We start from the raw sequence: 19,024 nt of genomic DNA, 5'->3' as shown, positions 1-19,024 counted from the left end.
CTGCTGAAAAGACTCGGGGGGGGTTACAATGGATCACAAATTGAATATGAGTCAACAATGTGATGCAGTTGCGAAAAAGTATAATCTCTTCCTAGGGTGTAATAACAGGAGTGTTCTATGTAAGACACAGATGGTAATTGTCTCTCTACTCTGCACTGGAGAGGCATCAAATGGAGCACTGTGTCCAGTTCTGGGTGCAATACTTTAGGAAAAGTGGGCAAATTGGAAAGAGTCCAAAGGAAAACAAACATGATAAAAAGGTTTAGAAAAACTGACCTATGAGGAAAGGTTTAAAAAAACCCTAGGAATGTTTAGTCTTGAGATGAGAAGACTAGGGGAGGGGACCTGACAATAGTCTTGAAATATTTTGAAGGCTGTTCTAAAGAGGACTGTGATCAATTGTTTTGTATGTCCATTGAAGGTGGGACAAGCAGTAATGAGCATCTGCAGCAAGGGATTTAGGTTAAATATTAGGAAAAACTTTGTAACTATACATATATAATACCACTTAGATCTGTAATAAGCAGAACTATCCACCGTTGGGGAGCAGTGGTAAATGAGATACAATGCAAAGGGAATGAGCAGGCTGACCATAAACAAGTTCAAAGTACAAGTATAAAAGGGAAGCTATATCAAGGGCCAATTCACTGTCAAACATCCATTGCTTCGTTCTGTTAAACAAAATTAATGTATAAACAGGAAGGGAGGAACAGGAATATGCTAGAGAAGTAGTTACTGGCTATCTCTCTTGCCATGGGAAATGCCATAGCAAATTCCTGCTGGAAGATTTACAATCACAGGGAAAAGCTCTGATTTAAACAATTTTATGCGGTTGCCCTAGTGAAAAGAAAACGGTAACATCCCAGGTTTCTTATCCAAAACTTAATTTATAAGCCCAAGTTAAACTTCCCTGGTAAAAAATCAATTACCTTATATGGGGTTGTTACACTGAGTTTGCCCTGACAATGAACCCAGGAGAACAGGCCAGTTCTTGATAGTGATCTAACCACAACAAGCTGCAGTAGGATTGATTCCAAATATCTATATCTTTGGACTATATCTGAGTAGATTTGCAGTTCATAAAAAATAATGTAGTCTTCAAGATGGAAGACTTCCCTTTTGCACAGGACAGGTACAGCAAAGACAGCAACATTAACTGCCCTATAATGGGTCTTGATCCTATTTCAAAGGGTTCATCTGTAGGAGTGAGAGGGCACTTCAACGTACATCCCAGTCAGTTACTCTTATTGGCCTCTTTGCTGAGATTGCCACTTATCAACAATAGTGATATTGGACACCTCGACTGCCACCAACTCCATTCTCAAGAGCCATTCTCAGCTATTTTGATCATTACCAGCCTGGGCTGGAGTTGAACTCATGACCTCACAGTGAAAGGTACTGAATCCTTCTTCCAATCCTCCAGGAATCCAGTTGCTCTGATTTGAAGACTGCCTAATGAGTATACTTTTGTATATATTGAGTCTTCTCTGCCTCCCTCTCTCTCCACCATATGCTGCACTGTATAGCCACTAACCCAATGCACTACTTTTATTTTAATCTTGCCTAAAAATAGATACTTGAAAAGCACCTCTGAATTTGGTCCAGCAGCTCTCATAGAAGAAATGACTCAGCTCTAAATTTTGTATGAGCTTTAGTCACAAGCCCACGTAAGAGAAAATGTCATTGTGTTGTTTTGGTAAATGCAAAACCCAGACAGCCAATATTCCTTTGTGCACCTGCAATTCCCATTGATTTAAATGGCAGTTTTGGCTATGCAGGATTGGACCAGTAATGTTTTAATATATGCCAGAATCTTATAGGCATATCTGCAGATCTGAGCTTGGGCTTAACGGTACCACCCCAGATTGTGTGCGACAACTGACCTATACAGTAAATACATCTGGATTGTCTGTGGATCTGGAAATAAATAACAGACACATAGAGATTTTCAACCATTAATTTGTTCATAATTCTGGAAACTGTTTTCATCTCTCACTTTTTTTAATGTAATAGTTTTTATCCTATGACCCACAGCTTTTTGACAACACCTGACTAAGATAATGCTTTGACATTTTATATCATAAGTAGCTCCTCTTGCCTCCCTTTTTTATAAGTAAATGCAATTAGTTTACATTTCACATGATTAATTTCACTTTGATATTTGTCAAAAAAGAATCCAGTATGTTTCCTGGCATTTACAAGAGTCCAGGTGGTTGCTGGGTATTTGGTGCGTTATTTTCCAAAGATGTCAGCCAGGTCAAGGATGTGTAAGTGCAATCACATCCGTTTGGCTTCTAATGAAGGAGAAATATGGAAGTGGGTGTGTAAAAACATGCAGCGGAAACCCTGTTGTCACTACAAAATTCATCCACATTTCTGTAGTGCATATGTATGTTATTTTTACGGGTCAAATCCTGCTCCCTTCACTTTTCCTGGGAACAGGATCTAGCATATAAATAAATCTGAAGGTTCACAGCTGTGAATTGAACCACCAAGAAACAATGAGCATGGCTCCCCTCTTACTCTTGATTTACATGGGGATAAAGTGAGGATTTGTCTATGCACAAAAACTGAACTGGTTTAACGATACTGGTTTCAAGAATTAAGTATGGATGTAGTACCTATATAGCTTATTCCTGTGCAGGAAAGGGAATGTCTGTACAACTGCAGCCACCCTAGGGGTTATAATCATGTTGGTTAAAAAAAAAATCACATCCCTAACCAACAAAGTTATACCAGTACAAAACCTGTGTATAAGCCAGTTGCGAGGGAAGACTCAGACTAGATTGTTTTTAATATGGCAGGAAAGTTACCATGTTTGCTGCCTGACAGTTTAGTTTAGAAACAGTATTAATAAGCTAGAGTATTGTAATAAGCACTGAAAAGGTCCGTTACTATTAGGTGCATGGTGAACATTTATCAAATACAAAGTCATCTCCCTGGCCCTTCTAGCGCCCGGGAACCCTCCTGCCACGTTCCCAGGGCAGGACACAGCCGCCTAGTGCCCGGGTACTTGCCGCCGGGGCAGGACACAGGTCCCTAGTGCCCGGGTACCCACCCCTAGGGTGGAAGGCGGCTCCTTAGTGCCCAGGTATCCATCCGCCCCATGTCCAGGGGCAGGACACGGACCCCTCGTGCCCAGGTACCCACCGCCGGCCAGGGCCAGGAGCCTCAGGACGCGCCCCCTACCGGCCGTCTGGGAGCCGCTGCCTGCCGGGCCGGGCCGGGGCGGGGCGGGGCGGACAATGCCGGGGACACGTGGGCGCTGCGGGGGCGGGGGGTGGCTGCTTAGTCCGCGGCGGCGGGGCTGGGGGCTCAGCCATGCCGGGCTCGCTGAAGGAGCAGACGGCGCTGCTGTTGGGCGACTACTTCCAGCACCGCCTGGGGGACGCGGCGCTGCCGCCGCCCAGCCCCGCGGCCGAGACGCTGCGGCGGGTGGCCAGCGAGCTGGAGAGCCGGGAGCGGCCCTTCTTCCGCGCCTGCCGCCCGCTGGCCCTGGACGAGCGCCGGGAGCCGGCGGCGCTGCTGAGCCGCGTGGCGGAGCAGCTGGAGGCGGAGGGCGGCCTGAACTGGGGCCGGGTGCTGGCGCTGGTGGTGTTCGCGGGGAGCCTGGCGGCGGCGCTGGCCGAGCAGGGCAGCCGGGAGGAGGCGGGCCGCTTGGCCGAGGTGCTGGCCTCCTACCTGGCCGAGGAGAAGCGCGAGTGGCTGGAGGCGCACGGCGGCTGGGTAAGGCAGGCCGGGCTGGAGAGCGGCAGGGCTCCCGGGGCCGCGTGGTCCCGCCTTGGCGAGGGGGCTGCCGCCTGCTGGGGGGGCTCCGACCTGAGCCGCGAGCTAAGCATAGAAACCCTCCCGTTCCGCTGCTGGCGGGCTCCGCCTGGCCGGTGCTGACTGCCCGCTGGAGAGAGCCCCTCCGGGGACCGGGCCCCTTCCCCAGCGCAGCGCGCTCCGCTCCCAGGGCCTTCCCGGGGGCAGCAGCCGCCCCCCGCGCACTGGGGTACAGCGCGAGCGTGACTCAGTCTGCACGCGCGGCTGGGGATCTTCCCATATATGGGAGCTCTGCAGTCCCAGGCCCTGGGGAGGATGCTGTGGCCTGGAGCTTCCCTGACCCCGCTGTGTTTCGTCCTTCCCTCTCTCTCGAATCATAGACCCTCACGGTTAGACGGGACTGCAAGCGTCCTCTTGTGGAACCTGCTGCTAAGATGTAGGATTTGTTGTGTTTAAACCATCTTCTAGTGAAAGAGCTTCCCTGATCTCCCTAGGCAGTCCATTTACCAAACCACCTTTCCCCACTTGGGGGGCGGGAGGGAACCTTTGTTACTGATAGTCCGACATACTGTAGTCTAGGGGTCTGCTGGCTTCACATGCCAGGCTATGCTTAATTTCAAACAATTTTACCCAAACTAGATCTTGTCCACACTGGAGGTGGGAACACTTCCTAGCACAGCTCTATTTAATGCAGATGGGATCTGGGATTTTCAGTCATGTGGGACAACTGAGGTCATGCAGTGCTTTGACAAACCAGTTTTGTGTCACTAGCATAGATGGGGTTGCTGAGATAAATTAAACACCCATTGCAAGAAAGGACACAAGACACAGCACTGCACTACCTTGTACACACTAATAACATAATTATTTATCCATAGTGGATATTCTAATGTAGATGAGATATTAGTAACACTAAAGTTCTTCCTGTGTCGCAGTGCTACTGCTGCTTGCACCAATGGTGAATTACAGCTTCCAAGCTTGTTAATATAGATACAGTGTTTTCTAGAATGAGTGTTGAATGCTGCAGACCCATTTCTATCCAGCAGAACCAGCATTTTAAAATTAGTGTCAAAAATTTGAAGTGTGTCTTGCCAATGTGGCTATGCATTGTAGTGTAGAGACTGCCATAGTGACTTATAAACTGTGGGATATTTAGATAACTTGTCATTGTCTAGTCTCATAACTTAATTTGCTTATGAAAACTGGGAGAGTGGAGTGTAACACTTCACTAACTAAATTCTTAATCTCCTGTTTCTTTGTATGGTATTCTTGGTAGTGTACGCTCTGCGGGTAATGGGGTTTGGGGGGGGCGCAAACTGAAGTTATATCTTGGCTAGCTGTGATGAAGCATTAAACAGATTAGTGTTGCCCAGTGGACTTGTTACCAATGGGAGTTAAACTGACGGAAGTTTTAATGTAGAAAAGATTTTGATATCTTTCCTACCCTGTTTTAACAGTGAAGTTGAAGCTGGTGGCTGGAATCGGTTTGCACTCTATAAACAATAGGATGCATGACATGAAGCCTTTGGTGAAAAAAGTATTGGGGCTTTTTATCTCAATATGAGATGGCTTGTAGAAATGAGGCTTTATCACTATAGCAGGACTTCATGGAGACCCTGGATCATAGTCACTGCTCAGGCTCTGTCTGTTTCCACTAGTGGAGATTAGATGATGGAACCCTAACAGGATTGCAGCTGCACAAACTGCCTGCTCTAATCCAGTTGGAGAGGAGTCAGGGCATATTTGGTAAACTCAGGGTGTCTTATTTCAGGCAATTCAGTGGAGGAGGTGTTACCAAAAGGTGGTCTCACACAGTAGCAGCACTTCATAATTATTGCTAAATGCGGAAAGGTACATCTAAATTTGTACAAACATTGTGGTCTGAAACCCAGTCAGACTGCAGAACTAGGTTGGAATAGGGATTAATTCATATATAAGTGGCTTGTTTGTTTTTTTAACCTAGGCTAGTTCCTTGCTGCAAAACATTTTGCAACAAAATATAAAGCTGCTACTTGTTACTTTTTTAAATACAAGTCTGACACACAGAGACAAAATCCTAGTAGAGGGGATATAACTGGTGTTCTATTTCTTACATAAATTAAACTGGGTGTATTTCAAAATAGAACTCCCAATGAAATTACAAGGTAAGAGAAAGCAATCTTGTGGAAGTCCATTGCCATGGAGTTGAATCTAAAATTTAGTAGGATTAAAAAATTGAATGCTTCATTTAATAAGAACATCCACTCCTACATTATAGAAGATCCGTATTAAAAAGGCTGCGCACCCTCATGCTTCAAGGCATAATTCAGCCACTAAATGATAGGGAAAATTTGCTTCTTCTCCTCATTGGACTTTAATATTAATGTGACCACCATACATGGGTATATCTTCACAGCAGAATTGCCTGGGCTCTGGAGAGGGTTGATGCCAACACTCAAGAAAATGCACACAAACCTTTCGCCTGAATTTAGTTGTGTTTTCAATCTGGGCTAGCTGATATAGTTGGGGTGTGTGGGTTGGAGACGAGCTGCTTTTTTGGGCTGGTAACAAACCCACTTTGCAGTTACAACACAGCCCAAGTGCTGATAGTTTCAGTTCCTTCCCACAATTCCTCCATGTGCCCAGAACAGACAAGTTCTCTCACAGTTCATTGGGAAAGAATCAGGAGCTGTGCCTACTGCAGTACAAAGAACCATGGGATATGTCCCCAGAATTCCTAGCAACAGACCTAGGTGTGTGCCACTAGGGTGACCAGATAGCATGGTTTAAAAAATCAGGATGGGGAGGTGGTTATAGGAGTCTATACAAGAGAGACCCAAAAATCAGGACTGTTCCTTTAAAATTGGAACATCTGGTCACCCTAAGTGCAGCACCGGTGTCAACCCAGGAACTTGGTACCAGTTTGTAGTGCAGTTACTCACACCCAAGCTAACTCTGCAGTGAAGACATAGGTTGAAAATCCTTATAGGTTTTCTTTCAAGCATCTGATACTGGCTATTGTCAGGTTGGATATGGGACTAGATTTTCTGCTGATACAATGCATCATCAACTTCAAAATGCCATAATACTAGAGGTGGAATAATTCATAGAAATAAGCATTCAGATCTCCATTTTCAAATAAAACCTAAAAGGGGAACGAACATCTGTTTTTTTTCCAGGCAGAGTCTGCTGAAGTCTGATTATATAATGAATGAAAGAATTTGGGCAAGGGTTCCAGGAACGTCATTTATTAGTCTCTGTGAATGTTAAGCAATCAACAAGTAACATTTCAAAGCCACAATGTAGCTTTAAGTTGTTTCTGTTAATATGCAAATAAGCTTGTGTGCACTGTGAAGTACTCAAATGCTATGCCCTTCTTTAAATTAAGAGAAGACCCTGTGTTTGCCTGAACTTTGTGTTTTAGCAGATATTTTAACTAACAGGTAACATACTGAGGATATAAGGGATGTGAAATATGCTAGATGTACTTTCTAGAAGTGTCCTAACATGCTGTTGGGCTTGCCTTGTTTAAAGCTCTCAAATCAGTCTAAGCAAACACATTTACATGTCTAATACCTTTGTAACAAATCCTGCCCTTATTAAGTCAGTGAAAATCTTACCATTGACTTTGCTGGGACAGGGATTTGGCTCTAAGCTTAACTGAAAATTTAAAGTACAGATGTAGACCAGATTACTGTATTAAGTTCAGCAACACACTTCAAAGTAGGAACATCAAATATTTATAGTCCAGAACTGACATGTGAGTCTCCAATTTCATTTGTATATCAAGTCACCGCTAAGCTATACGCTTGATTCCTTTGATGTACCCAGTGTTCCCCACTTGCTTCCAGAACTGTCGTTGCATTAATGAGACACTCTGGGTATATAATTGGTCAGTTTTTTAATAATAATTTATTCAAAGTCATTGTAAATGACTCAAAGCAGAGTTTTCTATTGTACTTGGAATACACATCTGGAGAACAGTCAGAATGATTGTTTAAAATGTCTGAAATTGAATATCTCTGCATTTCAGAACTAAATGCTAGGTATTCCACAATCTTTTAAACCTCGTTTTAAATAATACTGATCATTTGATGCTGGTATGAATAGGAATACAGCTTTCTTTCTAAGAGCCTTTGGCTTCATTACTTTGTGGGGGTGGGTTTGGGGGGGGGAGGGAGTTTGGTTTTTTAAGTGATCACTTGCTCACCTGAATGCTAATTGAAATATGGCTGTTGGCTAAAATGTAAACAATGCATTTTTTGGTAAATGACAAACTGTTTGCACAAATTAATTTCTTCCGGAACTTTATTCTTTACACTTTAAGAGCATAACTTGTTTATGTAGATATCTGCCAAACAGAGTTCAAACATGACCATCTGGTGTTGTATTACTGCCACTCTTGATTATCATGAATAAAGATCTGGAAGAGCAGCTGCCAGCTTCATTCTGTCATAGGTCAACTCTGAATTGAGTTACTTGCAGACTTTCCAAATAGCATGTGTAATCAGAATCATGCATGGAACTGGGAGAAGGGGCCGCCTTAAGACTTCTATCTCAAGTGGAAATTTCCGTGCACTGTTTCAAATATTCTCCCAGACTTGAATGAAGGAAAAAATACAACCACCTCTGTTCAGAGACTGGCATTAAGAAGGAAAAAAAGGCAAAAATAGGCTCGTGACATACTAAATGTCTCCATCTAGGAAGATGGTGGTTGCATCGCAAACCATATGTACCAATATCTGTCTTCTAAATATCTGTATGGTATTCAAAGTAGTGAACAACTGAAATAACAAAGCATGGTTGTCTTTGCTTTACCCCAAGTAAACTCAAATTCTCACTTTCTTTTGCTTTTCTAGGATGGCTTCTGTCACTTCTTCAATGGACATGGCTCTCAACCAACTGACCAGAGCAGTACCATAAGCAGTGCTATCATGGCAGCAGCAGGGTTTGGACTAGCAGGGTTAGCTGTTCTCTTGGCTGTACGATAGGCTGATCCAATGGATGTTGCAATGGAAAGTACTCTACAAACTGCCAACTTGCCAATTAGATTTCAGTCTATTTTCTATAGGATTGACTCTTTAAGAAGATAGAAGTTTTTATATTTTTTAAACTGGCTTGGAGAATTGTCATCTTACCACATCCTTGGCTACAAACTGCTTTACTTGCTACCCAGTAACAGCACAAATGAAAATATGTACCGAAACCACCATTTGTGCATGCACACATTGCTTATGAGCTCTGACCATCCTCTGAACCTCTTTCTTTGAAAGATGTAATCTAAATATTGCCATAGTTCATTCATGTACTGTAACTTCAGAGTATTTAATGTTATGCTAGAATAAGCAGTGGCAGTCTCGCAACCAAACCCCTTTGTTCAAGGTATTTTGTTTAATTGGGAGTAACTTTAGAACACAACTTCAGCTATGCTGTAAGGTGAGCTAACACTAACTGTAATGTAACATGGTTTATAACTCCAAATGTGATGCACTGCACATAATACTGAGAGGCAATTCATTGGTTAGTCTAGAGCAATGAGTACCTATGTTGTAAAGAACATTATGGCTTAATATTAAGGAAATATGACTAAGAATAGTATGCAGCTACACTACAAATAGGTGAGGACTGATATAAAAGCAGAAATGGCTGCAAAATCTGTTCTGACTGAAAGGAATTTAACTATTGAAGACTTTTTTAATTGGTATATTTGGAAATCAGTGAAGGCTGGAATTTCTCTGGATTTCCCTGTCAAATCAGAATTTCCATATATCTTAATATATTTTTGAAGTATTTATCATTGTATAATACTTGTAGCCATGACATCTTTATTTTTGTTTGAAATTTCATTTTGAATACAGGTTCTCATGATCTCTCTAGTGTATATCAACCATTGTCTCCTTGATCTAACAGTGTTAGTCTGTTTTTAACAAGCTGTGTATGTCTTTCTACTGTTTCTAGTAGCTTTTAACTTTCCTGGGTTACTTTCAGCTTGTACAGTTTCTGTGGTGACTTAATATGGTGAATAAATGCTATTAAGTATTTTTATTTTAAAGAGTTAAATCTTCCTGGATTTATTCAGATGACTGGCATACCTGTTTGAAACATGAACATTAACCGTTCACCTGGATGCATAAACTTAACTCTATCATTTTTGACTGTTTTTTGACAGCAAACAAAAGGGAGCTTGTGGCTTTGCAGCAATGTGCACAATCTCCTAACAGTTCTATCTGTAACCACTTCCTGCAGCTCAGTTTAGTGAAGGGCTCTTAAGAACACCGCCCTTCCATCTCTACAGACTAGGATTTTTACAAATAGTGTCTTAGGAAATAATTCTGTGACTGACTACACAGGTGGAAGGATTCAGAAAAACAGTGAGGAAAAGTATTCTTCAGTACTGGCCTGCATTGCACCAAGCTATTTTTTATTGTCCAGATTCCTGTGCTAGGAGGATAGAGCTCAATTAAGAACAGAAAATGAAAAGCATGAAGTAGTGCTGGTAAGTCTTGCATGGAGGCAGCAGTTTATCATTATTACTTAAGAACCCTGATTATTGTGCTAGGCACTATGTAGAGATAAACATGCATTAAAGACAGACCACTTGGGTTCTACCCCTTATCTCCCCTTCCTCCCTACTTGGTGGGGTTTAAAGAGTTTAAACCCATCTAAAACTTTATTGGCTGAAGTTCTTCAAGGCCTTAGGCTTAACATGTTTAAAATACTCTCCAGGCCCCATTCTGTAAGATGCTTGTGGAACTTTCAGGGTTTCTTAAACTGCACACTTATGCAGATGATAAATACACAAATGGTTACAAAGCACATACTACAAAGGGGTGGCTAATCTGAGGCTGGAATGTCTGTCTGAGACCAGAGTATTGTGTAGCTGAAGAGAAAATAAACAAAACTGCAGTAATTTTCCTATTATCCTCCCAGATGAATATACTCTTACCAGCATTTCGCACACTGGGTAGTTATTCTTCTGCCACCCTTGTTCCAAATATTGCCTAACCTCCTCTCCGAAAAACCAAAATCCTGTTGCTCCCAGAGTATTGTTTTGCTGTGCAAAGGTAAACAAGTTTCACGGTGAAGTTTTGGTGGCCGTTGGTTAAGCAAAAACTAAGAAATTGCAATAAACTATTGCAACTGCTCTACCCTTCGCTTCTCTCTGTGGTTAATGCCAAGGTGCTTGTGAAGGAGGGTAAATGAGGTAATAGTGGAGAGCTGTTTCCCTAGTGCTACTCTCTAGTATTGAGAACCCTGCATTGTAATTTATATCCAGTGTAGAATTCTGTTATGCTAGCCATGAATAAAAATGCAGGGAGACTGAATAAATACTATTGCCTTTTTGTTAGAGTTGGCAAGTTCCAGAGAGGATGGAGTGAATATCTCCCCCTCAGTGCTGTTCATTCAGAATAAAAATGTGTACTTGTTTTCTAATCTCTAACCCTGTTCATTCAGTGTCAATAATAGATTGAGGCCTTATTGTTCAAGGCATCTAATTTGCTTATGACAAAGGTGTGGTCCCTTCCCTTGGTTCATAATTGAAATACTTGCTCCATGTGCAAACCTGCCCATTGATCACCTTAGACTTCCTCTGGAGGAAAGGAGTAGTTAAACTTGTGCCAAACCACATTTACTGGTAATTGCAGTTGTAGTGCCCAAAACAGGTTACTTATCAGTAAGTGAGAATAACACAAGGAAATAATGGTGGTTTCCCAAAATAGGTCACCTGCGTACTTCCCTATGTTTTCTGTAACTGGAATATCATGTGATCAGTGACAAAAACTAATTAACTTTACATATAGAGCTATTATGTAAACTACTTTTTTTGGTTAAATACAGAATGGAAATATTTATAACCTGGGTCCTGTCCCTTCTGCTCATATTTTGAGTTGGGCAAAAATAAAATGCTCACATTCCAATATGCAGCCCAGACCAGTGAAGGGTTGTCATTACCTGCCCTGCAACCGAGGCTGCCTTACCATACTTTGCTGTTTGAGTGGCCAAGGTTGGGAGTTACACAAACAGCATGCCAGTCCTATCCTGAGTGTCTAGGTATAGCTGCAGTCCTGATCCAGCAACTCTGACCCCCACAGCCATGGCTACTAACTGCAGGGTGACCTCAACACACTCTCAATTACAAACTTTCTCCAATGTGTGTGTGCTGCACTGGCCGACTCTCTCCTTAGCCCTATGAGAGGTCAATCTCCAGCAGCCTCCCAAACAGCTCCATTTAAATACAGCACTGGATTAATTTTAACTATGGGGGACAAAAATTAACTACAAAAAGGATGCACGCAGCACCACTACTGATAGGACTTTTAACGGCCCTCTTGGCAGTGCTGACCCATTGCCTTACATTCCGTGACCCAGTACTGGGTAGCGACCCGCAGTTTGAAAACCACTGGGCTGGAGGCATCAGCTTGTTCTTTGTTCTGGAGAAACTAGTTTACCCTTGTTGCTGTCCCCCATCTCCTGTTTACTGCTTATATGTAAATTGAGATAAACACATTTCTTTGTCTAGGCTAGACCTGTTTAACAACTTCTACCTAGTCAGGCTTCCTGGGTTTGAACATGTGCGAACATCATACAGGGGCAATTCATAACTTTACATATAATGTTGCTATGTACATTTCAGTATGATAGTATTGACCAGTGAGTTGTGAGGTATTATTTGAAACCAAACAAATCATATTTTATAAAAAGATTATTACAATAGTGTGTAGGGTGTGAATACAGGGATGCATTTGGTCACAAAATCTTGCATGAAATTCTTAATTTTAGACGAGGCAAGCCACACAGACAAAACCCGAGAACTTATTTTGCTGATCGCTACAGTATGGCAGTGGAGCAAAGTAGTAAATGTCCATTATGACCCAGAGTCTGGAAATGTCCTTGAATGAAGCCACAACTAGCCTTCACAATAAACATTTTTTTATTCCATTAGAAGTGAAGTGTGGCTTATGCTTTGATGACAGTCTCATGGAGTATTCTCCATGCGCTGTTTCGGCACAAAGGATGTTTGCTGATAATCCATAAGGGAGTCAAAGGCAAAAATGTAAGTTGAGAGCAAGGAAAGTGAATATAATTTTGTTTCTCGAATCCTACTAGAATGGCAGAGCTTTGGTGAAGAGGTAGTCAAAGATCAAAAGATGTAATGTGAATATCATTTGGAGGACTATTGTCTTATTACTAAGGTGCTGAGAAAGAGAGTACGTAGCTATTCTCTTTACTCTACATGGTGCTGTTTTCTCTTTACTACAGCAGCATTGTATACTATAACAAAAGAATTAAGGACAAAACTCAGGTGGTATAAATCAATGTAGTTCCATCAGCAAAATCTTACCTAAAAAAGCCCAATTTCTTTAAGAAAGGAGTAGTAAGTTGCTGCTTTCAATGGTAAACACATACAGCATTCAGGTTTTAGTTTGTGATAAGTGCTTCAGAAATAATCCCATAAACACTTAACACATCTGTAACTTTGTTCTTCTAAATTGACCCAACTGACTTCAGTGGAACTACTCATGAGTATAGTTATACGCCTGCTTAAGTGTTTGTAGGATCAGAGCTGTAAATAATACCTGAAATATTTCTATTTTTGCTATTAGGATTAACATATGGTAACAGTCATGTAATCCAACTGGAGCACAAACTTGCAGATGCTGTGAACAATCAGTTTTTCACAATATCCATAGCTTTGTGCAAGATTTTGTCATGGGAAAACTTCCTCTCATCCCTGTTCTGCTAAACCAAATATACCTCCTTAAACTTCACACCTGGTGAGCAGACACACTGATGTAACTGGAACTACCTCATGTATGTAAAGTTAAGCACTTTTAGGAACACGGGCACGTACCCTACTGAACTGAACCCAAGGTCCATCTAGTCTAAAATCCTGTCTCAGACATTAACCAACACCAGATGCTCCAAGGAAGATGTTAGAACTCCTCACTAGACAGATATGGGATAATATGCCCCCCACATTAAATATCTTGATCTCTAAGAATTAGATTCGTTTTAGCTCTGATTCATGCTATTTAATATCCCTTCCAAAATCTTTGGCATTTGTTATTAGAATTCTGGATATCTGTATAAATGTCCAATCCCTTATTTATTCTTTCTTGCTAAATTCTTGGCTTCAGTATGATGTGGCAATGAGTTCCATAGTCTAATTGTTTGTTGGGGTTTTTTTTTGTTTGTTGTTTTTTTAAATCAGCTTTGATTTTGCCACTTTTTAATAAGGCATATAAGCCTTTGCAGGAGGGGACTGTGGATGGCTGACTTCTTGCTGCACAAAGGAAGCCAATTGAATCACACAGCAACAAAAAATTTTACAATGCTACAAAACCCTGGAACTATGCTAAATATTCTGGACTGCCATCTAACTATTTTTACATATATACAGACATCTCCATTAAAAATATTTTATTTTAATGTATGCCCACCATAGATTGCTGTTATATGGCTCAATCCTGTTACTCACTGAAGAATGAGTCATGCCATTGGATAGACATGTGGGTAAGAATAATTAGAAAGAGAAATACTCATAGCTTGTTTACACTTATGGGGGATCAACGCCTGAAGACCTGCTAAATCAACCACAGATTGCTCTCCACCTCTCCGATTGACTCCTGTACTCCCCCTGAATGAGAAGCGTAAGGGGAGTTGACAGGAGAGCGTCTCCCATTGACAGAGTGTAGTGTGGACCCCACGGTAAGTAGATCCAAGTACATTGACTTCAGCTATGTTATTTACGTAGTGGAAGTTGCGCAACTTAGATTAGTTCCCTCCCTCTCCCCCCGCCCCCGCCCCCGGCCTGTAGTGTAGAGCAGGCCTCGGAATGTACGGAGATCTTTCAACACTATATACGTTTGAAAACAGGGTAATTTTTGTCAGATTACAAAGCTTGTGAATGTAAACCCATTATCCAAGCCGGACAAAAGGAAAGGGGAAAAACAAATGACTGAATGGAAAAGGAAAATAGACTGAAAAATCACATTTATTTTATGTTTGTTTTTAAACTTTCTCTTCCTCTTTCTTACATTCCAGTAATCTTAGATGATGAAAATAAACTAGGATGGGTTTCACTTTTGTTTCCAGCATGTTTCTAAACTGTTTCAATTTGACAATCTCTCACTACGAAAATGCTATTGTGCTGGGATAGCACACGCTGATGGGAAAGGTCTAAATCCTATCACAAAATGTAATCACTGAATCACATTACAGTTATGCACATATTTCTATTAATACCAAATCTTATAAAACTTTCAATATAAAAGAGAACCTTCATTTTAGACTTTAACTAGCTGTGTCTGTCATCTAAATAAATCCCTTTCAAAGTGGTGGGGGTTTTGTTTTGTTTGCATTTAAATCATGATTATATTGAAGTCAAATCTGTTATTTACAAATTTTCTTTTTAGAGTGAAACAATTAGACTATCCCTCTTGTGAGAGAGTTCCCTGCCTGGGCCCAGTCTAGCTTGCTTTATTCAAATGAGTGAGACGGACAGGATCTGACCCTCTGTGGTGTTTGTATTTCTTTGTTTTCACTGAAATTCTTTCTGGTCTTCAAGTTGTCCATTTGTACCCACGTAATTTATGTTCTTGTTTCGTGCACTATATCATGTAACCGCCATTAGTGGATTGGCTAGCTTGTGGTTTCTGGCTGTTCACCAATTTTAGGTCATTTTTGAAGTGCATGATCTATTTGCATTGGTTAGGAAATAACCCATTTTAAAAGGTGATGGTTGGGGAGCGGGAGGTTCAGTGAGGGATTGTGTCAGGTATGAGAATCCATATAATTTCCCATAGTAAGCGACACAGCATTGGAAATTGGAAAGGCCTGTTTTAAGAGAACCTCTGTAAGTACTGTAGACAACTTTTGCTCTCCTCTGCATTTCAACATTTTAATAATTCTATGTTGACAACTCACTTTGGGGAATTCCTGTGTTTGATTGGACATGCTTCTATTTTTTTCTGGACAGCAGAGGTGTCTTCAATTGTAAGTCTAGATAGAGTGAGTTTCGGGCGAACTCCATACCCCTTATACTGCTATTTTGATGCTATGTCCTTTTAAAATTTAGTTTGATATCTGTTAGTCCGTGGGGTCTGAATGGGGTAGGGATGGACCAAATCCTCCACAGGTGTAAATCAGCGTAGTTTCATTGAAATTCAATTCCACCAGTTTACACCAATGGAGGATTTTGTATGATGTGTGTGTATTGCTGTACATTATACTCCACATTCTGATTGAAATGCTATGGTTATTGCAAACGTACCTGGGTTAATTTTCTATTAAGTAGTAGTACTTAGTGTGCTTTACTAATTCAAAGTACTGTACAAAGTGTCGCCTGCAACATTTTTGTTGGCTTTTTTGTAGTTGCCATTTTCAAGTTAAGAAATTAGTTGGCTGGATGATTTCTAAATTTTAGCTAGTTCTCTCCTAAAGATTATCCTGAGAGAATCACCACGAATTTTAATGACTAGTAATAATGAAGTGACACTTTCAAACATGTACAGAACTTTTCCTCTTGAGACTGAAAAGCATCTTACAAATGTGATAAGTATCGTCATGTCCCTTTTCAGATGGGGAAACTGAAGCACCAATTGGTTAAGAGACCCTGCCCAAGATCAGACAGCTAGAGGTTGCAGAGCTGGGAATACAAGTCAACCACCATCTCATTGACTCCCAGTGCAGTGCCCTAGCCTCTGGACCATGCTGAAGTCCAGTGTTTCTATGTTCACAAAGAACAAGGAAGTTCTACTGTGGCATGTTTGCTCATTGTTCAGGATGAGATGCGCTCCTTCCTACACAAGCCCTGAGAAACTGGGTTTTGGGTGGTGATTGGGGATGAAATAAATCTCCCATCATGTGGTCAGGCCACAGAGGAGCAGTTCATAGGCTAGAAGAATGGCTACTGGCACTCTGCATATTTATGTGCCGATTACTTGGCTTCTGGGTATGCCTTTCCTATAGCTCATCTTGGCAGCCACAAGCAGCTGGAATGCCCTTAGTGTCTCTCCATAGAGCTGAAATGGCTGTGGGTCAGGATGTTGCTCAAGGGCTGGCCTTTGGGCCTGTTCCCACTTGTAGTTTGCCATAACCTGAGTTTGGTCCCTAAGATAATGTGCAAGAGATCCACATTCAGTCAGGCTGTCTAATCCAGCAAGGATTCCAGAGGGGTTGGCTGATGGTAGGGGAGGGAGATCTAGTTATATTTTCTGGCCAAGAGGGGTTGGCATTTTTGGTATGTTCCTTTTGAATTCTTGCAGAGATTTGTGCGTGTTTATGCATGTTCTGAATGAATATAGAATAAGGGTACCAGAAAGTGTAACCATCCAGAGACGACAAGTGAAACCGCCCAGTATGTGCATTGTCTGTGCCAAAGCGAAGTGCAAAAGGCAAACGGATGACTGTGAAGAGTTAATTACATGTTTGAAAAATAAGGTGTTCAGTGACACAGGTAAGAGAATTTGCCTTTTAAAATATAGTGACTGAACAACCAGCCTCTTAGTTCAGGCGAGGCTCTAGCTATCAGTGAAGAAAAACTTTCTTGCAAGCTTTAGGTTAAAGTGGTTACTTCAGGTGAGCATTTTCCACTAGAAAGTGGAGTATTGCAGGATCATGCAAGGCACTCTGCATGCTTCCTAGGAGATGCTCAGCACTTTAAATACAAACTGATCACCTCCCAAGAGACGCTCAGTAACTTGCAAGGTGGGTATTTTTACTGTACGGGTTCCAATCCTGCTCTCATTGAAGTTCCTGGCTAAACTCTTGCTGACTTCAGTGGGAGGTAGCAGGATTGAGCCTCATGATTTTTAACCAGACTGTGTCCTTTTTAAATGCACAATGGGTAAGGAATTCATATACTGATTTCATCCTTAGTTCGCCCCAATATCTGTAGGCATTGCATATCATGTACCACTCTGGGCATCTAACAACAGTATTGTGTGCGCCTACATAAACTGCAGCACTTAAGTGACTTATGGGGTGAGTCCAACCGTAATTCTGCCTCCCTGGCCTTTTTGTGGGTCTAAGCCAGACCCTTAATGTTATTTTAACATATCGCAGCTTCTGGTGTAGAAGTATGATACCCTCAGGCAACCATTTTGTACATTGGGTGAAATCCTGACCCCACTGAAGTCAATGGCAAAACTCCCACTGATGTTAATGGGGTCAGGGTTTCACCCCAGAATTCCTACTAAAGTCAGTGGAATTCTTGCAGGTGGAAGGACTGCAAGATAAGTGCACTTATTCACTTATGCCCAGCCACTCACTTCTGCAGTCTCCTATCACAAATAGCAATTCTAACACAAGTAAGTGCTACTCAGTGTAAAAGGTAAATTATCCTGCTCTTGGCTAGGAAGCATAAGAGATTACATCAACAAATGCACCCCTAAATCATTCTCTTTTATATTTCAATTGAATGTTGACCATTTTTCTGATGTTTTCATCCTGATTTAGAAAAAAATCAAATGTTTCCTGCAAAATCCTTTTAAAATATCAGCCTAAAGTCAAACAAAAGTATGGATATTTCACAGACTTCATATTTATAGTCTCCTAAATCTCACATACCTTGTGGTGCTCCCCATAATATACTATCTGCCTAGCTAATAATATGTATTTATCAATGTTTCCAGTAGACTATTAATGTAAGATGTTTTTCATGGAAGGAAAAGGTTAACCCCTCGGGAGTCCATCCATGTGAATAAATAGGTCAAAAGATTACGTGAAACAAGAAACCCAACACCAATTATTCTACCATCTGTGCTAAATTTGATCCAGTGTTATATATGGTTTCCAGTAATCATCCATCTCCCATTGTTGCCATGTGCATTGGTGGGACACTTTGAACTCCCAGAAGTTGGCACTGAAGAGCTGGACAGGCTTTGTCTTGGTAACAGGAACTGTCCTTTAGAAGTGCATGAAGTAGCTCTGACTTGGCAACTGGGAGGGAGTTACTCAGCTGTCAATCACTGCAATGGAATTGTAACTGAAAATCCACTCAAGCAGCTTCTGAGAAAGTCACAAACTTCCAAATGATTGTAGCACAAATACAGCAACTGCCTCAGGGCTGCTGTAACGTGTGCCGGTTGGAACGGCACGCCAGTGTTCATTCAGCCAGCCCAGGATTGCTGGCGCATCCTGCACTCCAGCCATGCCCTCTCCACTCCTGGCACACCCCCAGAATCCCCATAACATTGATTGCTGGGGGAGGCAGGAGTAAGTGGTGTACAGCTGGTATGTCAGTTTTGTGCAAGGGATTCCTCTATGCAAGGGGAAT

General features: G+C 41.7%; 1 protein-coding gene across 1 annotated transcript; it reads left to right on the top strand.

Annotated features, from left to right (window-relative positions):
* The first annotated feature begins 3,297 nt into the window (after positions 1–3,297).
* BCL2L10 (BCL2 like 10) lies at positions 3,298–9,798 on the top strand. The gene is made up of 2 exons (XM_030578691.1): positions 3,298–3,726; positions 8,604–9,798. Exons 1-2 carry the CDS (start codon positions 3,322–3,324, stop codon positions 8,733–8,735), a joined length of 537 nt encoding a protein of 178 aa, XP_030434551.1. The 5' UTR covers positions 3,298–3,321; the 3' UTR covers positions 8,736–9,798.
* The last annotated feature ends 9,226 nt before the right edge of the window (positions 9,799–19,024 follow it).

Source organism: Gopherus evgoodei, chromosome 10, assembly GCF_007399415.2.
Source record: "Gopherus evgoodei ecotype Sinaloan lineage chromosome 10, rGopEvg1_v1.p, whole genome shotgun sequence".
Lineage (NCBI taxonomy): Eukaryota > Metazoa > Chordata > Testudines > Testudinidae > Gopherus > Gopherus evgoodei.
Note: the sequence above shows the minus strand (reverse complement) of the source record. Positions and strands in the feature narration are given on the sequence as shown.

What these genes read in the sequence shown, in the direction of transcription:
- BCL2L10 (XM_030578691.1), top strand. Translation starts at nt 3,322, where the DNA reads ATGCCGGGCTCGCTGAAGGAGCAGACGGCGCTGCTGTTGGGCGACTAC. An exon ending in TGGAGGCGCACGGCGGCTGG is followed by an intron (nt 3,727 to 8,603) that starts GTAAGGCAGGCC and finishes TTGCTTTTCTAG; the next exon opens with GATGGCTTCTGTCACTTCTT.